The sequence below is a fragment of the Asterias amurensis genome, chromosome 3 (assembly GCF_032118995.1).
Source record: "Asterias amurensis chromosome 3, ASM3211899v1".
In the NCBI taxonomy this organism is placed as follows: Eukaryota; Metazoa; Echinodermata; class Asteroidea; order Forcipulatida; family Asteriidae; genus Asterias; species Asterias amurensis.
In genome coordinates, this window is record NC_092650.1 from 21,605,078 (window position 1) to 21,626,050 (window position 20,973).

General features: G+C 38.4%; 1 protein-coding gene across 2 annotated transcripts in view; it reads right to left on the reverse strand.

Annotated features, from left to right (window-relative positions):
• Positions 1-19,938, reverse strand: part of LOC139934681 (mitofusin-1-like) — a 40,967-nt gene extending 21,029 nt beyond the window's left edge. Inside the window, exons 1-16 of one of the 2 annotated variants that reach the window (XR_011785723.1) lie at positions 19,645-19,938; positions 16,634-16,751; positions 14,577-14,745; positions 14,139-14,257; positions 13,612-13,720; positions 13,206-13,313; positions 12,162-12,297; positions 11,687-11,751; positions 11,146-11,267; positions 10,207-10,336; positions 8,793-8,891; positions 8,141-8,240; positions 7,629-7,837; positions 6,354-6,589; positions 5,837-5,971; positions 4,099-5,538 (exon numbers count right to left, since the gene is read on the reverse strand). Coding sequence is in view for 1 of the 2 variants with exons in the window: in XM_071929036.1 (XP_071785137.1) it covers positions 5,385-5,538; positions 5,837-5,971; positions 6,354-6,589; positions 7,629-7,837; positions 8,141-8,240; positions 8,793-8,891; positions 10,207-10,336; positions 11,146-11,267; positions 11,687-11,751; positions 12,162-12,297; positions 13,206-13,313; positions 13,612-13,720; positions 14,139-14,257; positions 14,577-14,745; positions 16,634-16,751; positions 19,645-19,789 (2,154 nt within the window). In the remaining variant the exon portion in view is untranslated. Of the gene's footprint in view, positions 1-1,133; positions 5,539-5,836; positions 5,972-6,353; positions 6,590-7,628; positions 7,838-8,140; positions 8,241-8,792; positions 8,892-10,206; positions 10,337-11,145; positions 11,268-11,686; positions 11,752-12,161; positions 12,298-13,205; positions 13,314-13,611; positions 13,721-14,138; positions 14,258-14,576; positions 14,746-16,633; positions 16,752-19,644 lie in introns of those variants that run through there. The other variant, XM_071929036.1, reaches the window with a different exon arrangement.
• Positions 19,939-20,973: the final 1,035 nt, after the last annotated feature.

The following is a 20,973-nucleotide window of genomic DNA, read 5'->3' on the forward strand; positions in this document are numbered from 1 at the left end:
ACTATGCAGACAATTTTTTAAACTGCTCTTTCCAAGTACATTCAACGAACCCAACTGTCATTCAAATGAATAAGAAATAATAATTGAACATTTTTCAGAAAAGAAACTTGCTTTGTACTAAGCTTTACATTGTAGCTACGATGTGGGTATGGGTATCCATCCTTTCACATGTGGAGTGCCATTATTCGAAGCTAACCCCAGAGCTACCAGGTACTCCCACTACTACAGCTGTGCACGTACTTCCTGAACAAGAATCTGGTCACGTAGCGTCTGAAATATTAGGCATTACGCGGGTTCAGTGAACGAGAAATGCACCACGTTTGGGAAGACAAAATTGTGCACATCACAGTGGAAAAGTCATTTTCGCAATTAGCACACTTTGTAACGTCCATATGGGGACCTTTTTTGAATACACGATGTCGGTGGTTTAGTGCACATCCTAATGGAAAAGTTATTTTTCTCAGTAAGTGGCTTTGTACCATAAATATAGCGACCTTTTTCTATAGGTAAAATTGTGTACACGTTGTAATTGTGACTCTACACTGAACAAAAACATCTAGCCATTGTCGAGAATAATAAAACTTTCACAGATTTTTTTTTTTTTTTTATGACGTAAAGACAGTTTCTCTTATTTTTAAATTTGTATCCGGTATTGCTAATGTAATTCATTGCCTTTTAATTTTAAAGATTCTACGTCAGATTGGTGGCCCCAAACATTAAAAAATAGATTTTTTTGAGTGAATGGTATTTCAAAGAGTATCACCCGCTCTAACGCAAAAAGGTTTAATTTTTACTTTTAATGGTCAGGAACCATGACAAAAATTTAAAACGTTTGTTTTGAGCACTTTATTTCACTGCTACTAATAATTGGTGGACTTTTTCGAGCAATGGCTCAAATAAGGGCTTGTAACTTTCTCGACTCCCATCAAAATACCTATTGAATTTTAAAATAAAAATGTTGGGTCAAATCCGCAAAAAATCTGACAATAGCATCTAATATTTGCATTTTTATAAAGTTGTTGTTAATTTATTACAGTAAGTTTTCTAGAAAGAAGTAGTTTTCCACGAATTTGATTTCGAGACCTCAGATTTAGAAAATCACAAGTGACAATTGTTTTTTTTTTTTCTCTCATTGTTGTTATTTCGCAACTCCGACGACCAATCGAGCTCAAATGTTCACAGCTTTTGTTAATTAAGTTCTCATTTAAATGTTTCAAAGTGTGCGAGTCGACTGACTACATCACCAATAGTGTCCACTGTCTGGTGTCTTTTTTTTTTTTTTTGCATCAGACTCACACTGCACCATATTTCTATGCACTGCATACATGACGTACTTCCTGAACAAGAATCTGTGCAAGCGATTAGCCCATCCCAGCGGTCCTGGATAGACTGGCCGCTGGGACCGAGCGAACTTTCGTCCATTCATTTGCCTCCTTTGACCCCAGTGAGGGCGCTCTTTGAGCGTGTGACGTCACATGAAGGGTACATGTGAACCAAAACCATAGAAGCTTGTTCAGTATGAAATAATGCAAATCTACACTCGTAAAGTAAGGTGTTTTTGTGGCTAATCACAAACTAGGAAATTATTTACCAGCTTTCAACCAATCGTAACAAAAGTTTAGAAGTAGGATTTGAAACTTTGCATGGTGGAGATAAGATATAGAAGAGTTTGCGGTAACACCATGTAATAACAATCTCTAAATGAGTTGGGGTGGTTCTGAAAAGAACCGTTGGGTTAACTCGACGTTTCGATCAGTATGCTCTGATCGTCTTCTGGAGAAAAGTTTAGAACAACGGCAGACGCCATCTTGGATTGTACCGTATTTGACATGTGTGCAACACATAACACACGTGCGTCAACATAATCGCCACACACCCGTGGATTCATACATCGGTAATACCTTCTAATCCAGTAAATATTATGGGAATAAATCCTGACAGAATTGTACATCTAAAGTAGAGTATCTAAAGGTTAGATTGACGAAAATAGTAGTAATTAATTTTCCGAATAATTATAAGCATAGACCGAAAATAGGTCCAACTATGATAAAACACGACCCCGTAAAAATGCTTTAACCTTCTATGTAATAAAATATATTAGCACTTCAACTATGAAAACCTCAGGATAACTAGTTGTAAAATTAAATCATTTACGGTAGTCTATACTGTGCAGTTACGTCACACTTCAAAAAGTCACAGAATGAATTACGAAATGTACAAGCAAAATGTTTTTCTGTAATCAATTTACGTCGTTCATTTTGATAAATGGTAGCTGATCAAGTCAACATTAAGGAACTCACAAATAAATTGGAGGCAAAAGTAGTGACAAGACCCGTGATGTGAACTCGGCTCAATTCGAAATCTGCGGAAAAGTCGGAATCGCCCACGATAAAATCAAGGCTGCCCTCGAGAAGAGCATAATTCCAGCAGCCATTGAGGCACTTAAAGGAGCCGAAGGCATCATTGCAGAAAGAAAGAGAACAATCAAAATTGCAGACTGAAGCAAGGCTATAGCTGGGCCGCTATACAAGAGATAGACAAGACGGGGAATAATATAATGCCAGAAAAGGCCAAAAGAATCATAGTAGATGAGGAAGCCGCATTAAAAGCATCGAAAGAAGAAAGAAGTTTAACCAATCTCCAGATAACCCCGAGTATGGCAATGGCACTGCTGCTGATTGGTATCTTTTTCGAGGTAAAAGAAGGGACATAACACCCACCTTTTGATCTTTGTAAATTCATATACAGTTTAACAACGGGCCACTCCCATGATTTAATAAATTCTGAAACTATAATGTTTTCAAGGTGTGTTTATTGTGTGTCCTGCAATAAAGTGAAACTGTTTTTCATGCGTATGAGCGCAGCGAAGGAGCATGAAAATGTAGTTTTTATTGTTTGAATGACACACAGGAGTACCCGCCGTATGCGTCACATGACTTATACGCGGGTTACTCAAAATGGATGAACCGTGTCGTGATTCATTCATTTGAGTGCGTTAATGCATGTCAGTATAAAAGCAGCGTTCTTAGCAACAGAATCCAATTCAGGCCGCTGCTTACTCTGCGTAGTATTAGTGTCGCATTTCGGCAATGATGAAATTAAAATGTATCAACTAATGTACGATTATAGTTAATGTAAAACTATAAATTCAAAAGAGATATCAAGAGTGTTTTCAAAGGTAAATAAAATATACTTTTACCCAATGCAATGAATTATTAATTAGAATAATCGGTATAATTATCAAAATTTAAACAATCCGATACAGGAGGATTGTAAGGAACCATCATATGAATTGTTTGGAATGAACTATAATGCAAAGTTTAATTTGAGAGAGATCCCAGTAGAAACACGGAGGGCTTAAAGAGCCATGACTCAGATGAATCAAGAGAGTTGTCAAAGGTGCCACTTTACACATGATCTAGAAAACTTGATTTGATCATTATATTATTATAATTATTATTATTAAATAAAGTTAAACAATCCGATACAGGAGACTTATAAGGAACCATAATCTGAATTGTTTGGAATGAACTATAATGCGAAGTTTAATTTGAGAGAGACCCCGGTAGAAACCCGGAGGGCTTAAAGAGCCATGATTCAGATGAATCAGGAGATTTGTCAAAGGTTAGAAAGGAACACTTTAAACATGATATAGAAAACTTCATTTAACCATTATTAATATTATTACTATAATTATAATTATTAAATAAAGTTGAACAATCCGATACAGGAGACTTAAAAGGAACCGTCATATGAATTGTTTGGAATGAACTATAATGCGAAGTTTAATTTGAGGGAGATCCCCGGAGGGCTTAAAGAGCCATGATTCAGATGAATCATTGAGAAACGGTGACATGTACTAACTACTAACTTATTAATAATAAACTGTTATACTAATTGTCTACAACTACACTGTATTCTAATGTTTAGTACGAACTACACTATGCAGTTTAACAACGGCCCACTCCCATGATTTAATAAATTCTGAAACTAAATAATGTTTTCAAGGTGTGTTTATTGTGTGTCCTACAATAAAGTGAAACTGTTTTTCATGCGTATGAGCGCAGCGAAGGAGCATGAAAATAGCTACAACACAACCTCCAAAATATAAACATAATTAGTCAGAATGGTGGCCTTGAATATAGGCGGAATCGAACGTGAATGTTAAAGCAATGGACACCTTTGGTAACTGTCAAAGACCAGTTTTCTCACTTGGTGTATCTCAACATATGCACAAAATAACAATCAAATTGAAACATTTTTGTGGGAAATTAATTCTTTCTCGAAAACTACATTACTTCAGAGGGAGCCGTTTCTCATAATGTTTTATACTTTCAACAGGTCCCCGTTTCTTGTAACCAAGTAAGTTTTTATGCTAATAATTATTTTGAGTAATTACCAATAGTGTCCACTGCCTTTATAACAACATTAGTATTGATAGACAACTTCACTCCTGCCCTAAATAATGATCATTGACGCCAATGTTCTTGACAAGGTTCAAGATTTGTGACCCCAAAACGTGAATATTTGCGCTAATGTTGTACATTAGGTCGTAAATGTTGGCTCAAATTGTTTCGACAAAAAATCACGACTTTTGCCCCATCTCGCTTGACCAGAGTTACAGAACAACCGATACGAGCAGAGGCTGCGTGGAAAATAGACTACATTTTCAGAACGGAAAAATTAACCTTGTTTGTAAAGATAATGTATCCCACATTTATTTTTGTCAAGTTTTTCGGCTGTATTTATGTAACAAGGGATAGAGAGTTCTATCCCCTCCTCTTTTCGGCCGGGTTTGTTCACCCGATTCTTACTTGTTTCCGAAAAGTGTTTATTTTTTTAAGAAGAAAAACAGCATAATTTATGATTTTGAAAACAACTTCAAGAAAAATTGATATATTGCCATCGAAGAACTTGTAGTTAGATATTAACTTGTTATAAATTGTACTTATTTGTTAACAATAAATCAAACATTTTGTCACGACATGTTCGGGTGTCGTTCCCTCCTCCTTTTCGCTCAGTTGAGCAACACAGGATAGCAACATCTATCCCGTCCTCTAATCGAATTTGTACACAAAAATTCTTACCTTGTTATTTTGAAGAAAATGACACATTAACAAACTTTGAAAACACCTTCAAGAAAAGTTGCTACATACTACTTTAAAAAGTGAACACAAATAAAATTTGTGGTTGAAAATGATCATGTTTGTAGCACTTTGCACTGCATGCTATGGGAGTTTATAAAGTGCGGTGCACTTAGAAGTAACCGGCCAAGAGTGTCCCCACTCGCCCGCCAATAATTGTCTTGCAGTTTTACAGTCCAAGCAATTAAACTGCGATCGGTGGGAAAGGTGAAACATTTTCCCCTTTGACCCATCTGTTAATCAGTCTATCTCTGTCATATACTTGTTTTCATCTTCGTTGTCTTGGGACCAAAACCGTTTTACAGCGTTGTAGGTCCTAGTTAAACTGCTGTTGTTTAAAATGAATCGTTCGTTAAAAACGGGCAGTTTCTTTTCGGTCTTCCTAATCTCCTCTCTGGAAAGGTAACAAAAAAGAAAAACATGCAGTCAGTGTGGTTAACAACGTCGGTCAATGTAATCCAAAAAAGACAATAAAACTATACGACAAAATAATAATAACAGTAACCGAGTAGTAAATTCCACTGACGTCGTCCAGGCCTAGTCAAGATGCCACCTCGCAATTACATTCTCTAACAGTGGACTCAAATGTATTCAATAATAACCTTAATAAATTAGTTCATGACTAGATTACTTGAAATCACAAACAGTTTTATGCAATATTCGTTAGATAAAATATAAAACGTCTGTCTTACTGTATTTTCTCCACTTTCTCCGACAGTTTTTCCATTTGGCTGATCTCACCGATCAACACACTCTGTTGTTGCTTCTGTCTTCTTTCGATGTTATTCAAACTGTCCCGATATGGCTGAACTGTGTCATGTCTGAACCTGAGTAAGAAATACAAAAACCGGTTGTCAAACTGTTTCTTTCTAACTTTCTTTCTTCTTTCTTACTTTCTTTCGTTCTTTCTTTCATATTTCTTTCTTTTTTTCTTTTTTCTAGCCTATCACAACTATAGATGAAAATGGAAGCCACTTTATTAATCGTCTATTCAATTCTATCTTGAGCTGTCTGTTGACAAAAAAACAATTCCCCATAATGTTCTTACATTCTCATCCCCTCTTTGTTGTATTAAGAATGGACGCAAAGTAATGACCCCAACACAGTGATAGAGTTTCCCGCATCATTTTGAACTTTTGCCTCGGATTTGGGCGCAGAAACTCCAAAAGATGTCAACAGAAAGCTTTAATCAAAACTGCCACAGTATACCTTTCCATGACGACCGGGCATTTATTCTGAAAATCGTCTAGCTTACTCTCCATGAACCTAGCAGCATTTTCGGCAGACTTTTCACGGAGTGCGTTCTCCAGGCGATTCTTGTTCCAGTCTAGCCCACTTTTGATACCATACCCACACAACGCAACGCCACTGACGACAACTGCAGCTCCTCCGGCCGTAACTGCAGTAGCTACCCCGCCTGCAACTGTTGCCGCTGCACCCAAACCCTGTTTATCATGAATGGTATAGAAGCACAAGACACTCAATCATTCTTTACACTATGGTTATAAATAATATACCTGGTCAAAATCTACCTTGATTTGGCCCACATTCAGAGACCTGACCCATAATATTGGTCAGTCTGACCCAGAAATTGAACTTTATCCGAAACATTTCAAGACAGATTCCGAGTCTTCTGACTGAAAAATAGTTTGGACCCACGGAAACCGGATCCGGGTAAATTCTGCCCGGGAGCTTTGAGAGTGTAGCTCAGGTTTGGAAGACACAAAGTAGCAACGTTACAGTATAGCTGTGTACACATAACTTGTTAAAATTTACCCAATTGATGTTGCCACATAAGTACCCCCCCCCCCCAAAAAAAAAAACAAAAAAAAAAAACAGAATACAAATCACGGCCTAAAGAGTTAAAATGGAATTAAGTTTTGCCGATACAATTGCATTGGTGTAAATATTAACACCCAGAATTTATTTTGGATTCTCTCTTGTGCATCTATGTGAAAACACCCATGGTGTCAATTTTAACACCCCAGTTTCTGCAGGTTTTTTTTTTTTTTTTTTTTTTTTAACTATTCTCTAAACGGACGGGGGCGTTGTAAAGTTTCAATATGAATGTTTTGAGATTATTTTGCATTTTACAGCCGGCACAAAAGGGAAAGGCAGGACTTTTTGAGACGCTGTTGGCAGCAGAATCACCACGGTAATGCATTCTTCTTGGAAATGTGCGCATGCTCAGAGTGACGTCAATAGTTGAAATACAATTGCATTGTGTAAAGTCTGCTGCCACCTAGCGTTTCAAAGTCTCACATTGCAGCTAAAGGGAGAGTGTGCCTTTATTATTGGTCATTACGCGGAAAGGACCGCAAAGGAAACGTTTTGAAACTCTCCTAAACCTTTTAAATAGAGGGATCAAAATTACAACAGTCACCGAGTTTTTTCTATAAGAGAAACTTTAAGTATAACGATAGGTATACGGAGCGGGTGCTTACTGATGAGATTATTGAGGAAATATTAAAAGTGTCCACCTACCGTTAGCACTGGTCCATATTTTGCACTCAAACTTAAAGGTGCGCTGCTTAAAAACTTTCTTGAAACCCCAAACCATTGGTCCACGAACCCAATGCTGATATCCCGACCAGAAACCTCGGCAGCGTCGCTGTAGTCCATTTCCACTTTTCTGTGTCCACCCTCCACATTTCTAATCAGATTTATGTCTGGAAACGACTCCTGGAACAATTCTATGATAAATAGTATACAAAGGAAGGGGAAATACTAATTCAATTTTGTGATGTACTGATTTTCCAATATAGATAGATGTATATATCTGTAGGCCTTTTTAAAACCGCACTCAATGTGGGTGTTTAATTACCTATAGTTGTTTGTTTGTTGGGGTGTTTGCTTGTTTGTTTGTTTGTTTGTTTGTTTGTTTGTTTGTTGTTGTTGTTTTTGTTTTGTTTTGGAATTTTTGTTGTTTTATTTTGGGAGTTTTCATATCAGACCAACAAATAATGTGATCTAATTAGAGCCCAGGGCAAATCTACCTTGTACACCAGCCTTTAATTCGTCTTGCTCAAGTTTAATGACTGAATTCAAATTCTTCTCCATATCATCGGTCCGTTTAAGCGCTACACTTTGTAGTGTCTGAAAAAGAAATTAAACACGTTTTTATCAACAATGACTGTGGAGAGTCAGATGATTTCTAATAGAAAGCCCTGACTTATAAAATTGTTGAAAAGATCAAGTCTCTACCCTAGGGTTAGAACGATGTAAAATGCCACTGTATTTTAAAGGCACTGGACCTTTATATTGGTAATTACTCCAAATAATTATTGGCATAAAATGTTTACTTGATTACGAGTAATAGAGAGCTGTCAAAACATTGTGAGAAACGGCTCCCTCTGAAGTAACGTAGTTTTCGAAAAAGAATAGTTGTCCACGAATTTGATTTTGAGCTCTAGAAATCAAGCATCTGAAGGCACACAACTTCGTGTGACAAGGGTGTTTTTCCTTTCATTATTATCTCGCAACTTCGACGACCAATTGAGCTCCAATCTATACCGTGTTTGTTATTTTATGCATATGTTGAGATACACCAAGTGAGAGAATTGTCATTGACACTTGTCCAGTGTCTTTAATACCCTCATAGGAACAATTTTACCAGAAGTTTAGAAGTCCAAACGCTCATTTATTTACCTTTTGAAAGCAAGCGCAATCATTCTCGTCTAAATCATTCACGCCATCAGTCATGCCTCTTTTGATGTCTTCTTTTGCGTCTTCAAAGGCCTTCTTGGACTGTGAATGAGAACATTTACAAGTAGACTTCTTTTATATGACACCTCACCAAAACATAGTCCCCTCACTGAGGTAAATGGAGAGCTTTACCATTTGCTGAGTCGTGCGCAGAGAGTACACTAGGCACGTTTCCATTGTTGGGCATCGAAGATGCCTGGTAATAAGGTCTTTTAGAGTCTGTAGCTAAACACAATGGATCTTATGCATTGGCCGCCATCTTCGGTGTCCTTTTTAGACCGATCAATTATATTAGGCTCCGCCCACGCCGCACGTGTGTGAGCTAGTATACAAATATTGACTGCTTCGAGTGCTATGGTTTAAACTACGACTCCCGAGGTGATCCCAGGAGCGTTCTATTTTCCCGAGGCGAAGCCGAGGGAAAATAGATCGCTCCGGGGATCACCGAGGGAGTCATAGTTTTCAACCATTGCACGAGTAAAAGCAGTCAATATTTGTTATATAACACCCCAAACATTTCTAAATACTGTACTATTATTATTAAGTTACAGACCTGAATGCTACAATCCACGGACGACGCGAATACAGATTGCAAACACTTTTACTTAATACTGTGTTGCATGTAGTGTCGTGCAATCCGAAATGGTTACAGACTATTAATTTATCATCCTCGTACACGCAACGGACGTCTGGGTACTGCACGCCGTGTGCTAGTCTGTCGGACCATGGAGTTTATTCCTCCATGGTCGGACGAGCGCACGGCGCCGTGTGCTAGTCTTCGGACTAGCGCCTGGCAAACCGACGCACTATCACACGGCCGTCGTCTAGCAAAACTAAGACATGTCATGTGACGCGCTCTTAACCAATGAGCAGGCAGAATACTTGCAAGGGGTGTTATAATAGAACACGTGAGCCTATCCAACGCCTTTCTGCATAACACTGCCGCACACGCCAAGCATACCGCACGCATGTCAGACTTTATTTTGCGCAATGGGTTGTGATTGGTCAATATGCAATGGGGCGGAGCTTAATGATCGGTATATTGAAGCGTGCACTGCGCATGACTGTCACCCAAAATAAGCTCTTTTGACAAAATATATTATGTATTTAAATTGTTATTATCATTATCATTGTCATTGTCATTTTCGTTGTCATTGTCAATCCACTTCCAGTGTCAATACAATTATCATTGTAATTGCCGTTGTCAATATCTTTACCATTTCCATTGTCAATACAATTGTCATTGTCATTGCCGTTGTCAATGTCTTTGCCATTTCTATTGTCATTGTCATTGTCATTGTCATTGTCATTATTTACAGCCGTCGTCGTAGCCGTCAATTCGCGTCCAAATTCAAACCTTTTCTTGAACAATCCTTGTAGTAGACAAATTCACAAACAGCAGTGTCCCTTCGACAAAACGAGCCGTTTTGACGGAAAGGTTTTGGATTTCGGTCTCAAGTGATCGAAGTTGAACCTCTTTCTCTCTCCTTCAAAAAAAAACCCATAAATAAGTTATCGATAAATTAAAAATCTTTTGATGGTATCACAGCGTTATTTCTTTAACCAATAGTTTATATCTGGTAAAGAAATGCATAATCGTCACACATGTCAATAACCAATAATAACTATTTGGCGAAGACAAGATAAAATAATATAGAAAGATCTATATTTTGTCTTGAATCATAATTTCCACTTGTCCAAGGAGAAGTGGAAAGCGGTCACTTCACTGACCATTTCTTGCAAAGGTACCCTTGCCCTAATAATAACAAACAGTTGAAGTCATCTGACTCATTATTTGTTATTTTGTTGATATTGTATATTTATCAATTTTTCATAGTTCTTTAATTTCACTACTACTTGGAAACACCGTATAACAAAATGACTAGAATTCCACGTCGTGTTTTCCTATGAAGGGAAAGTTGTTTGGAAATAGAATAGCTTTCAATTATATTATTCGATAATAAAACATATTCAATATAATGAACTACAATAATTGTTCGATATACAAATGTTAATTATTTGATATACCAACTTATATTATTCGATAAACCAACTTATGTTTTTCGATATACCAACTTATATTTGTCGATATATCAACTGATATTATTCGATATACCAACTTTTATTTGTCAATATACCAACTTATATTTTTCGATATACCAACTTATATGTTTCGATATACCAACTTATATTTGTCGATAAACTAACTTATATTTTTCGATATACCAACTTGTATGTTTCGATATACCAACTTATATTTGTCGATATACCAACTGACATTATTCGGTATACTAACTTGCTTTTCTGCAGTACCGCTATCATTATTTTCCGAAGGCTTTCGGCCTTTTCTACAATTCGTATTCCTTCTTCATAATGACCTTTGAACTTCGTTTCGATTGCTGATGTTGAAACAAACTCCTGTTAAAGGAAAGGTATACGTTTGTTAATCATTTCTTAATTAATGGTTATAAAAACTTACTTGGTCACTAAGTAGAGCAGTTTCGATCGGGGAGCAATCGGGGGTTAGCACCGGTCCTTATTTTGCACCCAAAGTATAGAATATGGACAAATACAACAATCGTTATCCCCAACAACTGGAATCTGAGAAACGTAACTGTTAAGTATCTCAAAAACGGGCCTCTGAATTGAACTGTTCACATAAGCTGGTTTTAATGCATATCATTAGCTTCATTTGTATAAGATTAAAACAATCAAACGAGTCCAAAAAACAACAGTATACTTCCTCTTAAAGCCATCGACAAAATATTGTTGCAGGATAACTCATGTGTCTTAGCAGTTGTTCGCAGTCTGATGAGACGAAGGTGATGACGACCTACCTTAAATGTGTCCTCAAAGCGGTGAAACTCCTTCTGCCTTTTTTCCCAATCTTCCGGAAGTGACCCTGACAAGAAAAACAAAATCTGCAAAAACCACAGGCAAAATTGCACAAAATGTACTGCTTCAAGAAAGAAGCAACTCCACTCAATGGAACCATGAAGTGTAGGTTGGGTAAAAACAGAGCATCTCTGAACAGAGAGTCATGACACATTTTGTTCCTCGATGTTTTCTCTAAAGTGCACTGCTCTTTGGAAGTCAAAGTCATTGATAACCTGGGCTGGACCATTCCATGTCAGAGGGGGTATAAAGGTCACAGAAATGTAGGGTATTTTAAAAGTTTTTTTGAGGGGCTGAATAATGTCCACTCATACTTTGTACGACGCACAATATTGTACAGACATTTACCGACCTGTATACCTAGATCTAACCCTCTGATAAAGTGAAGCCATTATGTTTTGCGTAGCAGGTTAATACCTTTGTTTGTTCTCAAGATTTCAACAGGTGAAGTGAAGAATATCCTCTTTGCTGCTTGCTCGTTGGTTTCAACTACTTTAAGCTGGTGTCTAAGTAGTTCAGTAGCTCGTTCTGTGTGTTGTCCAAGCACCTGTTCCTGTGGTAATTACTCAAAAAGTTATTACCATAAAACCTTTCTTGATTACGAGTAATTTGGAGAGGTTGAGTATAAAACATTGTGAGAAACAGCTCCCTCTGAAGTGGCGTAGTTTTCGAGAAAGAAGTAATTTTCCACGAGTTTGATTTCGAGACCTCAGATTTAGAATTTGAGGTCTCGAAACCAAGCATCTGAAAGTGTGTGCTTCATTAATATCTCGCAATATATCTTTTATTAATTTATCTAATATCTTTCATTAGTATCTCGCAACTTCGACGACCGATTGAGCTCAAATTTTCACCGGTTTGTTATTTTATGCATATGTAAAGATAAATAACCAACCTGTGGAGTTTTGAGCTCCGTTGGTTGTCACAGTTGAGATATAATAATGAAAGAAAAACCCATGTCACACGAAGTTGTGTGCTTTCAGATGCTTCTGGACCTCAAAATCTAATTCGCAGGTCTCGAAATCAAATTCGTTAAAAAACTCTCCTTTCTCGAAAACTATATCACTTCAGAGGGAGCCGTTTCTCACAATGTGTTATACTATCAACCTCTCCCCATTACTTACTACCAAGTAAGGTTTGCTAATAATTATTTTGAGTAATACCTATAGTGTCCACTGTCTTTAAGCAGGAATGAAGAGGAGATCGTTATTAGACTTAGGTAACACTTTTCTACTATAACACAAAGGCATTTATACAGCGCTCTTACACACACACAAATGTATTACAGAGCTTTACACAGAAAACAGTGCATTGCTTTCCGATTCACTACAAAAGAGTTGGGGATTACCCTGGCGGGGATTACACTTTCGTATTATACTACAGTATCTGTGTACAGAGGAAGAGTCCTATATAGGAATAGGGATTACCCATGAATATGACCAATGTTCTCTGAAGGCTTACCTGTTCGGTTTTGCTCATTGCCACTTGAGCTTGGTCCCACCATGTAAATACTATCAGAACGGTGGGTTTAGAAATATACTTCGCAACTCTCTTGAAGAAATCTTGGGCCTTTAGATAAAAGAGGAGGGAAAACTTAAGATGGTATAAGAAGTTGTACGTTGTGGTTGTAGTTATAATCAATTATATGGTTATAATGTGTGAGTTGGTTTCCTTCGTGCGTTTAAAAAAAGGTGCGTGTGACCTTCAAAGATGGCGGTCACAATGACGTCATGCATGCAGTGCATCTGGATGGCTGGTTTTTTTTTTTTACTGGAGCGCCCGTGAGCATGTTTTATGGCCATGGGCGCAATACTAATTGTCATTATTATTTATTATTGTTTATCTTCTTTGTCCCATACATACTTACTGCTTCATTGAGTGAACTTATTGAATTTACAACAAAGATGTAGATGTCGGCATCTTCACAGTACTTAGTCACTTGATTATCGGTGGCCGATGTGGTGCACGTACCTGGACTGGAAACAATAGTTCAATCCCACGAAATATTATGTTTTTGCTTTTAGAGTTAAAAAGAATAAAATGATTTCGTCAATGTATTAATGCTGAGTTTGTTGACAACAATATAAACTAAAAATCGTTTTGGAACGTTTCAGCTAAAATTGCTATATAGTTGCTGAAAACGGGGAAAACTGCATTGTCAAAAGGAGGTACCAACCAAATCCCTGGCCGCAGCATTCACGAACGAGCACCAACCCTTTATGAAACGATTATCACAAAGAGCTAGTGACAGTAGTCCATACATTTTTGTGTACAAAATGACATTTCTATTGCTAATTAGGTCGACCATTCAGCACCGAGTATTCAAGTTTGCTTGACGATGAAAACAAAGTCCGTGTCAGGTCTGAGAGAGTTGTTTAAAAATTGCATAATTACCAGTCAATAAGCACCAACTCATTCTGAAGTAATTTGCACTTGTCTTTTGGCCAGTAGACTGTGGTCTCGTGGCAACACACTTTGCCCGTGTCCAGTACGTTATTCCTCTTTCCAACTTCCTAGCGGGAAAAAAGGTTAGCTCAATGACAAGTCAAGCAATATATTTGTCAAAGACCAGTCTTCTTACTTGGTGTATCTCAACATATATAACAAACCTGGGAAAATTTGAACTCAGTGTCCACTGCCTTTAAACATGACTTAGTATGCAGTGTTTGAAGCTTTGCAATGTGTGGAAAATAAGAGTAACTATATAAATATAAACATGAATAGTAAACTTGCGGGTACAACCACGAGTACCCGCAAGTTTACTATTCATATTACTTATATTTATATTTGTAATTACTCTTTTGACTTAGTATGATATTATCGGACTCGTACTTCCATGTTTATTGGTGCCACGTAGCCATCAATATCAACTTGAGCCTCCGCATCTGGATAGTCTGCTCCCTCTACCACGATGAAACCAGCCGTTGTTTCACCAAATAGGCTCGGCAAGACCTTGTCCCGCAGCAGAGCATTGATAACCGCCGATTTACCACTGCTTGTCCTGCATAATGAAAGATAAAATCAATATTATGTACAAGGACACGCTGCCTTGGATCTTGCGAGTTGGTCTAAGCATTTGAAACCATTTGTTATAAAATGCATGCTGGTTGGAAAGATGTTTTAAAAGTAGACTGAATATAATGTTCCACACAATCATATTATGCCTCGAAAATGCACGGTTTTCCCTTTACTTTGCGGACTATAACACGGTCGCCAATTTTATGGAGTTGAATAAGAGTTTGTTCCAGATAGGAATATGGAAAATTTGATTTATTTTTGGTACATTGGTCATTCCATGTCAGACTAACGCACTTTTTTCACATTGTCCTCCGATTTTAATAAAAATCGCTGGGATTGTGGGTCCTTATGAGCAATGAATGCACACACATTTTTAGCCCTATCGGACTTACCATTTGGTCAGGGCAGAAACCACTAAAATCTGACATTTTTAAGGGTAAAATACCACCTTTTTGGTAAAAATATGTCATAACCATGTCAATTCTCATCACATATGCAAATTTGGTATCGAAATGATGAAAGTTGCATGCTCAAATCAATTCCTTTGTAAAAAAAAAAATTCTGAAATGACGGTCACTGTTATCTTTAATAATATATGTTATCATGACCTTTTACCCAATTTTTTTTTACAATGCATCATTCCAAAAATCAACGAAATAAAAATCACTTGATAGAGCATGTCTCCTCTATATCAGAATCAACCAAGAAACAACTGGGCTCTTCAAAATTTACAATTTTATGACTATTTTTGTACAGTTTTTAGGTTACAAATTAGTCAATTCATATACTTTACATAATAAATTCACCAACAAAACTCACTCTTCTGTTTCTAAAGTTACTAAAACTGATTTTTTTTCTTGTTGAGGGCTGATATGGTTTAACCAGAATCAGAATTAAAATTATCAGCAGTGACGCACAAATTGAATACCTTGGAGGGGCTGGGATCAATCCCCTAGACCCACTCCCTCCCCCCCCCCCCTTTTCGGGTGCACCACTGTGATTATTAATGATCCCAGTTATAAAAGATTACATCAAAGCTGTCTGCCTTTCTTCAGTAGATCACAAACTTATGCAGTCTTGCTTTAATGAATGAATCTTGAACAACAAATAAACGCATAATGACTCTCTGAGAAATCCTCAAGAACAATTTGTTCACCATGCAGCAACTCTGACTACAGGACCCATGTTAATAGAGCAATTTTAGTAACTTTGGAAAACAAATTGTGTGGATTTATAAAGTAAAGTAAATTTACTAATTTGTAACCTACCAACTTTACAAAAAATAATAAGTCTTAAGTTGTAAATTTTGAAGAGCCCAGTTGTTTCTTAGTGGATTCTGATAGAGGATGACATGCTCTATCAAGTGATTTTCATTTCGTTGATTTTTGGAATGATGCATTATTTCAAAAATTGGGTCAAAGGTTATGGTAACATATTAAAGATCACAGTGACTTTTACAAAAATAGTCATGAAGTTGTAAATTTTGAAAAGCCCAACTGTTTCTTAGTGGATTCTAATAGAGCAAGACATGGTCTATCAAGTGATTTTTATTTCGTTGGTTTTGGAATGACACATTATTTCAAAAACTGGGTCAAAGGTCACGATAACATAGTAAAGATTACAGTGACCTACATTTCAGAAAATTTATTTTTTACAAAAGAATTGGTTTGAGCATGCAATTTTTATCATTTTGACACCAAATTTTGACACCACATGGTAAGTCGGATCGAGCTAAAAATTTGTGTGCATTCATTGCTCATTAGGGCCTACAAGCACAGCAATTTTTATCAAAATCGGAAAACATGAGGTAAAAAAGTGTGTTGGTCTGACATGGAATGACCCACAAACGAAAGCAAAAAACAATGACTTACATTCCAAAGAAGACAGCTTTCATCTTGCCCCGCCCGATGATATCACAGATACGTTTTATTTTGTCTCTTAGCTCGTTCAGTTTCATCTCACATTCTGTAAAACAATTTCTTGGGAAATCTGCCATGGAAAAGAAAGACGTAGTGTATTAAATGGGTCAAATCATTTAACCTATATGGTGCAGTAGTACGAATGGGTAGTGTCAGTGTCGTGGCTGAGCGGTTAATAGGGACTTTTCGTTTTCGACGACGGATGGTTCTGCGACGGTTGTTCAGCTAAACGTTGTCGTTTTCAGCACAACGAAGATTCATCCCAAGTACTGTCGTAGAAATTGAGGGACGACCGTCCTCAAAGCCGACGCATGCGCAGATGACGCCAAATGTCATCTTTACCGTCGCAGAACCATCCGTCGTCGAAAACGAAAAGTCCCTACTAGCACCATGGAGGAAGGAAGAGAAGGAGCTCGAACGACCCGCAAAACCGCAGAGTAACAAAAGAATACCCTGACAATGCCCCTGTCTGACCAGTGGAAAAAGATAGGAGACCTCCAGCTGGACGGCCGATTAACGAGCGGGATTAGATCTCTTTGTACAGAACCCGTGGTACCGCCTCTCTGCACCGTTGCCTTCGTGTAAATTTGAATCATTGGAGACAAGAATTGTGAATACACACGTTTTCATTTACCGTTTGTGGTGTTTACATGGAAATATCATAGCATATTTTTTACATTTTTTGCAACCTTCTTGTCACTATCGGTGGTTCAAAATGTGGGTACTACTAGCACACGAGGGTGGTTGGTATTCAATTGTGTTTTTCGATTTGGTGGGCGAAAGTGTCCGCAAATTTTATCAGGTCTCAAAAAAGTTGTTTTTTCTTTATTATATCCATACGACATACGACACCTAAGTTGAGTGAAGAACCAAGTGCGCACGCGCAAACTCACAAACGCGCCAGGGGTGGATTTCACAAAGGTAGTCCTAACTTAGGACTAGTCCTAGGCAATGCTAAGAGATAGGACCAGTCCTAAGTTAGGATGAGTTACTGGTCCTAACTTAGGACCAGTCCTATCTCTTAGCATTGCCTATAGGACTAGTCCTAAGTCAGGACTACCTTTGTGAAATCCACCCCTGGTCGCCCATTGTTTGTATAAGGTATATGGGTGATTACGAGGTGTCGTTAAACGACCGCGGTACCACAGGTTCGACTTTTGAAGTCCCTTCGTTCGAGTTCCTTCTCTTCCTTCCTCCATGATAGCACTGACCTATAGCTTTAGTGTTTCTGATCGGCAGAGTGGGAGTTCGAGTCCCGATTGTGACACTTGTGTCCGCAAGACAACTTATAACCTTTGCACCGTCCGGGTGGGACCGTAAAAGCCGTATGCGAAGACAGTCCCGTGCCATAGTGCTTTTGTTGTTGTATACAAGTCTCTATCGACACGTCACACGGCCTAAAGGTCACTTCATGGCGTTGGCTACAAATAAAGTATTTTTCCAGTGTCCGTTGCCATCCACTCCTGGGGCTGAAACACGGGTTTAGGCTTGGGTCTTCCATCAGATCACATGGCTGCTACAGGCTGCTACAGCAGGAAGCATTTACCTCCCCAACTTTTACGAAGCAATCATGTCTTGTATGACCGGGCCTCGAACCCACACTCTGCTGATCAGAAACGCCAGAGCTTGAATCCAGTGCTCTCAACCGCTGGGCCAATGGTGTTATTACACAATCAGTCAGTGCCACGTAGTGACGTAGTTTTCGAGAAAGAAGTAATTTTTCCTCGAATTTGATTTCGAGACGTCAGAATTAGATTTTAGAGTCTCGAAATTATGGTGGCCCCGAAGGGACATCGCATAACGCAAACGTGTGCGCACACGTATGCAATGTCGCGAAACAAATCGCGAATATATGCGCACACGTATACAATATCGTGAAACAATTCGCGAATATGTGCGCACACGTATGCAATGTCGTGAAACAATTCGCGAATATGTGCGCACACGTATGCAATGTCGTGAAACAAATCGCGAATATGTGCGCACACGTATGCAATCTCGTGAACCAAATCGTGAATATGTGCGCACACGTATGCAATTTCGTGAACCAAATCGTGAATATGTGCGCACACGAGTGCGATTTGTTTTGCAATGTCGTGAATTTTATTGCATACCATGTTGCATACCATTAGGATGATGTCATAGTTGTGGATAATTTGTTACCGATCTAGGGAGTACTGTGGCGCTACAGCAGGCTCCCTCTGTAAAGCATGTGTATACCCAGGAACTTGGCACCAGGCCAAGGACGACCACACGCCTCGCTTGCCTCACAACAAAGACTACTGCTGCAATGACTACCGCTTATCTCACTGTTGGAAAGAAACCCCCCAGATCATTAGACATTTTATTCAAAGGTATGCAACATGGTATGCAATAAAATTCACGACATCGCAAATAATATTCGCAGACGTGTGCGCACATATTCGCGAATTGTTTCACGACATTGCATACATGTGCGCACATATTCGCGAATTGTTTCACGACATTGCATACGTGTGCGCACATATTTGCGAATTGTTTCACGACATTGCATACGTGTGCGCACATATTCGCGAATTGTTTCACGACATTGCATTCGTGTGCGCACATATTTGCGAATTGTTTCACGACATTGCATACGTATGCGCACACGTTTGCGATATGCGATGTCCCTTCAGGGCCACCATACGAAATAAAGCATCTGAAAGCACACAACTTCGTGTGAAATGGGTTTTTTTATATCGCAACTTCGACGACCAATTGAGCTCAAATTTTCACAGGTTTGTTATTTTACGCATAAGTTGAGATAAACCAAGTGAGAAGACTGGTCTTGGACAAATTTATCAATAGTGTCCAGTGTCTATGAGTATTAAGGAAGGGCGATATACATGCGGTCTGTCCTTTATCCGACCCATCGCACATCGTTTTGTTGCCTTGTACACACGTACCCCTGGGTCTGGGCCTATATACATGCATCTACTTACCGTGATCTGCAACAATTTCAAGCATACTTTGAACGAAATTCATGTCCTTTTCGTAGATCGTCTTCATTGATTCCTTAGCCGCGGCAAATTGACGAATACGTATGGCAGAGTCGCTCTCTTCAGAAGTTCCTTCGACGGTTTCCATCTTGATGCTTTCAAGTGGGAAATGTTTACACTTTAGGTTGGAAATAACAACATACAATAGCGGGCAACTTATCAAAATAAGTAAAATTGTACTGTAGTACGTTACTATTTACGTTCACTAGAGAGCAAGGTTCACCGGTTTCCGTTGTGCACGGGTAAATAACCTACTGACGCCTAGACTTGATTCAAGTCCCACATCGCCAGAAAACTATTGTTTGTTGATGCTCTAAATTCCCCAGAACCTCAGTGTTCCGCACCATTCTCGGGACCACGTTATTTTTGACGGCGAGCGCGCACTAAACGGGTTGTTGGCTATGTTTGCGCGATATGCTAACGCGGGACCTCTCACACGAGCCAATGGAACTTGAATCAAGTCTAACTTAAGCCTATAATGGGAGCTGCAGGGGAAAACCTAAATTTAGTTCCACAGTCTACATGTTTATGTTTTTCGTAATGCCAGAAAGAATGTTTCAGAAAGAGGAACTCTGTGCATTTAAAACTCACTGTTATTCCCACCTATCAAATCATAATAACATACATAGGTAAAGCAATCAGTCAGTATTCAATCAGTATACCCAAATCACCACGTCGAATTGGCAGTTGGAAGTGAACCCCCCCCCCCCCCACACACACACACAATAAATTAAATTTTATACCATTTACTAGGGGAATTGCTTGCTAAACCGTAACCAACATTTGTTTTATGTGTGGCCACATTCGGGGACTCATTGCGTAAGGTGTGTTTTCCCCGCATTGTGAAACTTGGTTTTCCCCCAGCTAACACAATCGTCTGTGAATGTTCACATCATGGATTGTAGTAGACCCTACCTTCATGGGAAACCGTCACAACTGAATATCAATCAACACGCATAATGTCACGAATGTAAACTTATATAGGGCCGTTATAAAGGACATAATATAAGCAACAACAAATACATGTAGTAATTAATACATGTAGTAGTCTATTTCCACACGCAGTGCGCAAGTAAGCGTAGATGTATCCGACAGGATATTTTGCTGACTAAACCAATGGAGATGGAGATGGAGATGTAACGAATGTAAACTTATTTAGCGCCGTTATAAAGGCGCTGTTGTACAGAAACAACCAACTTTACAAGCAATGAAATTCAACATCACGTAATATTTAGAAAATGTTACAGGTAACAAAAAAAAATCTTTATGCAG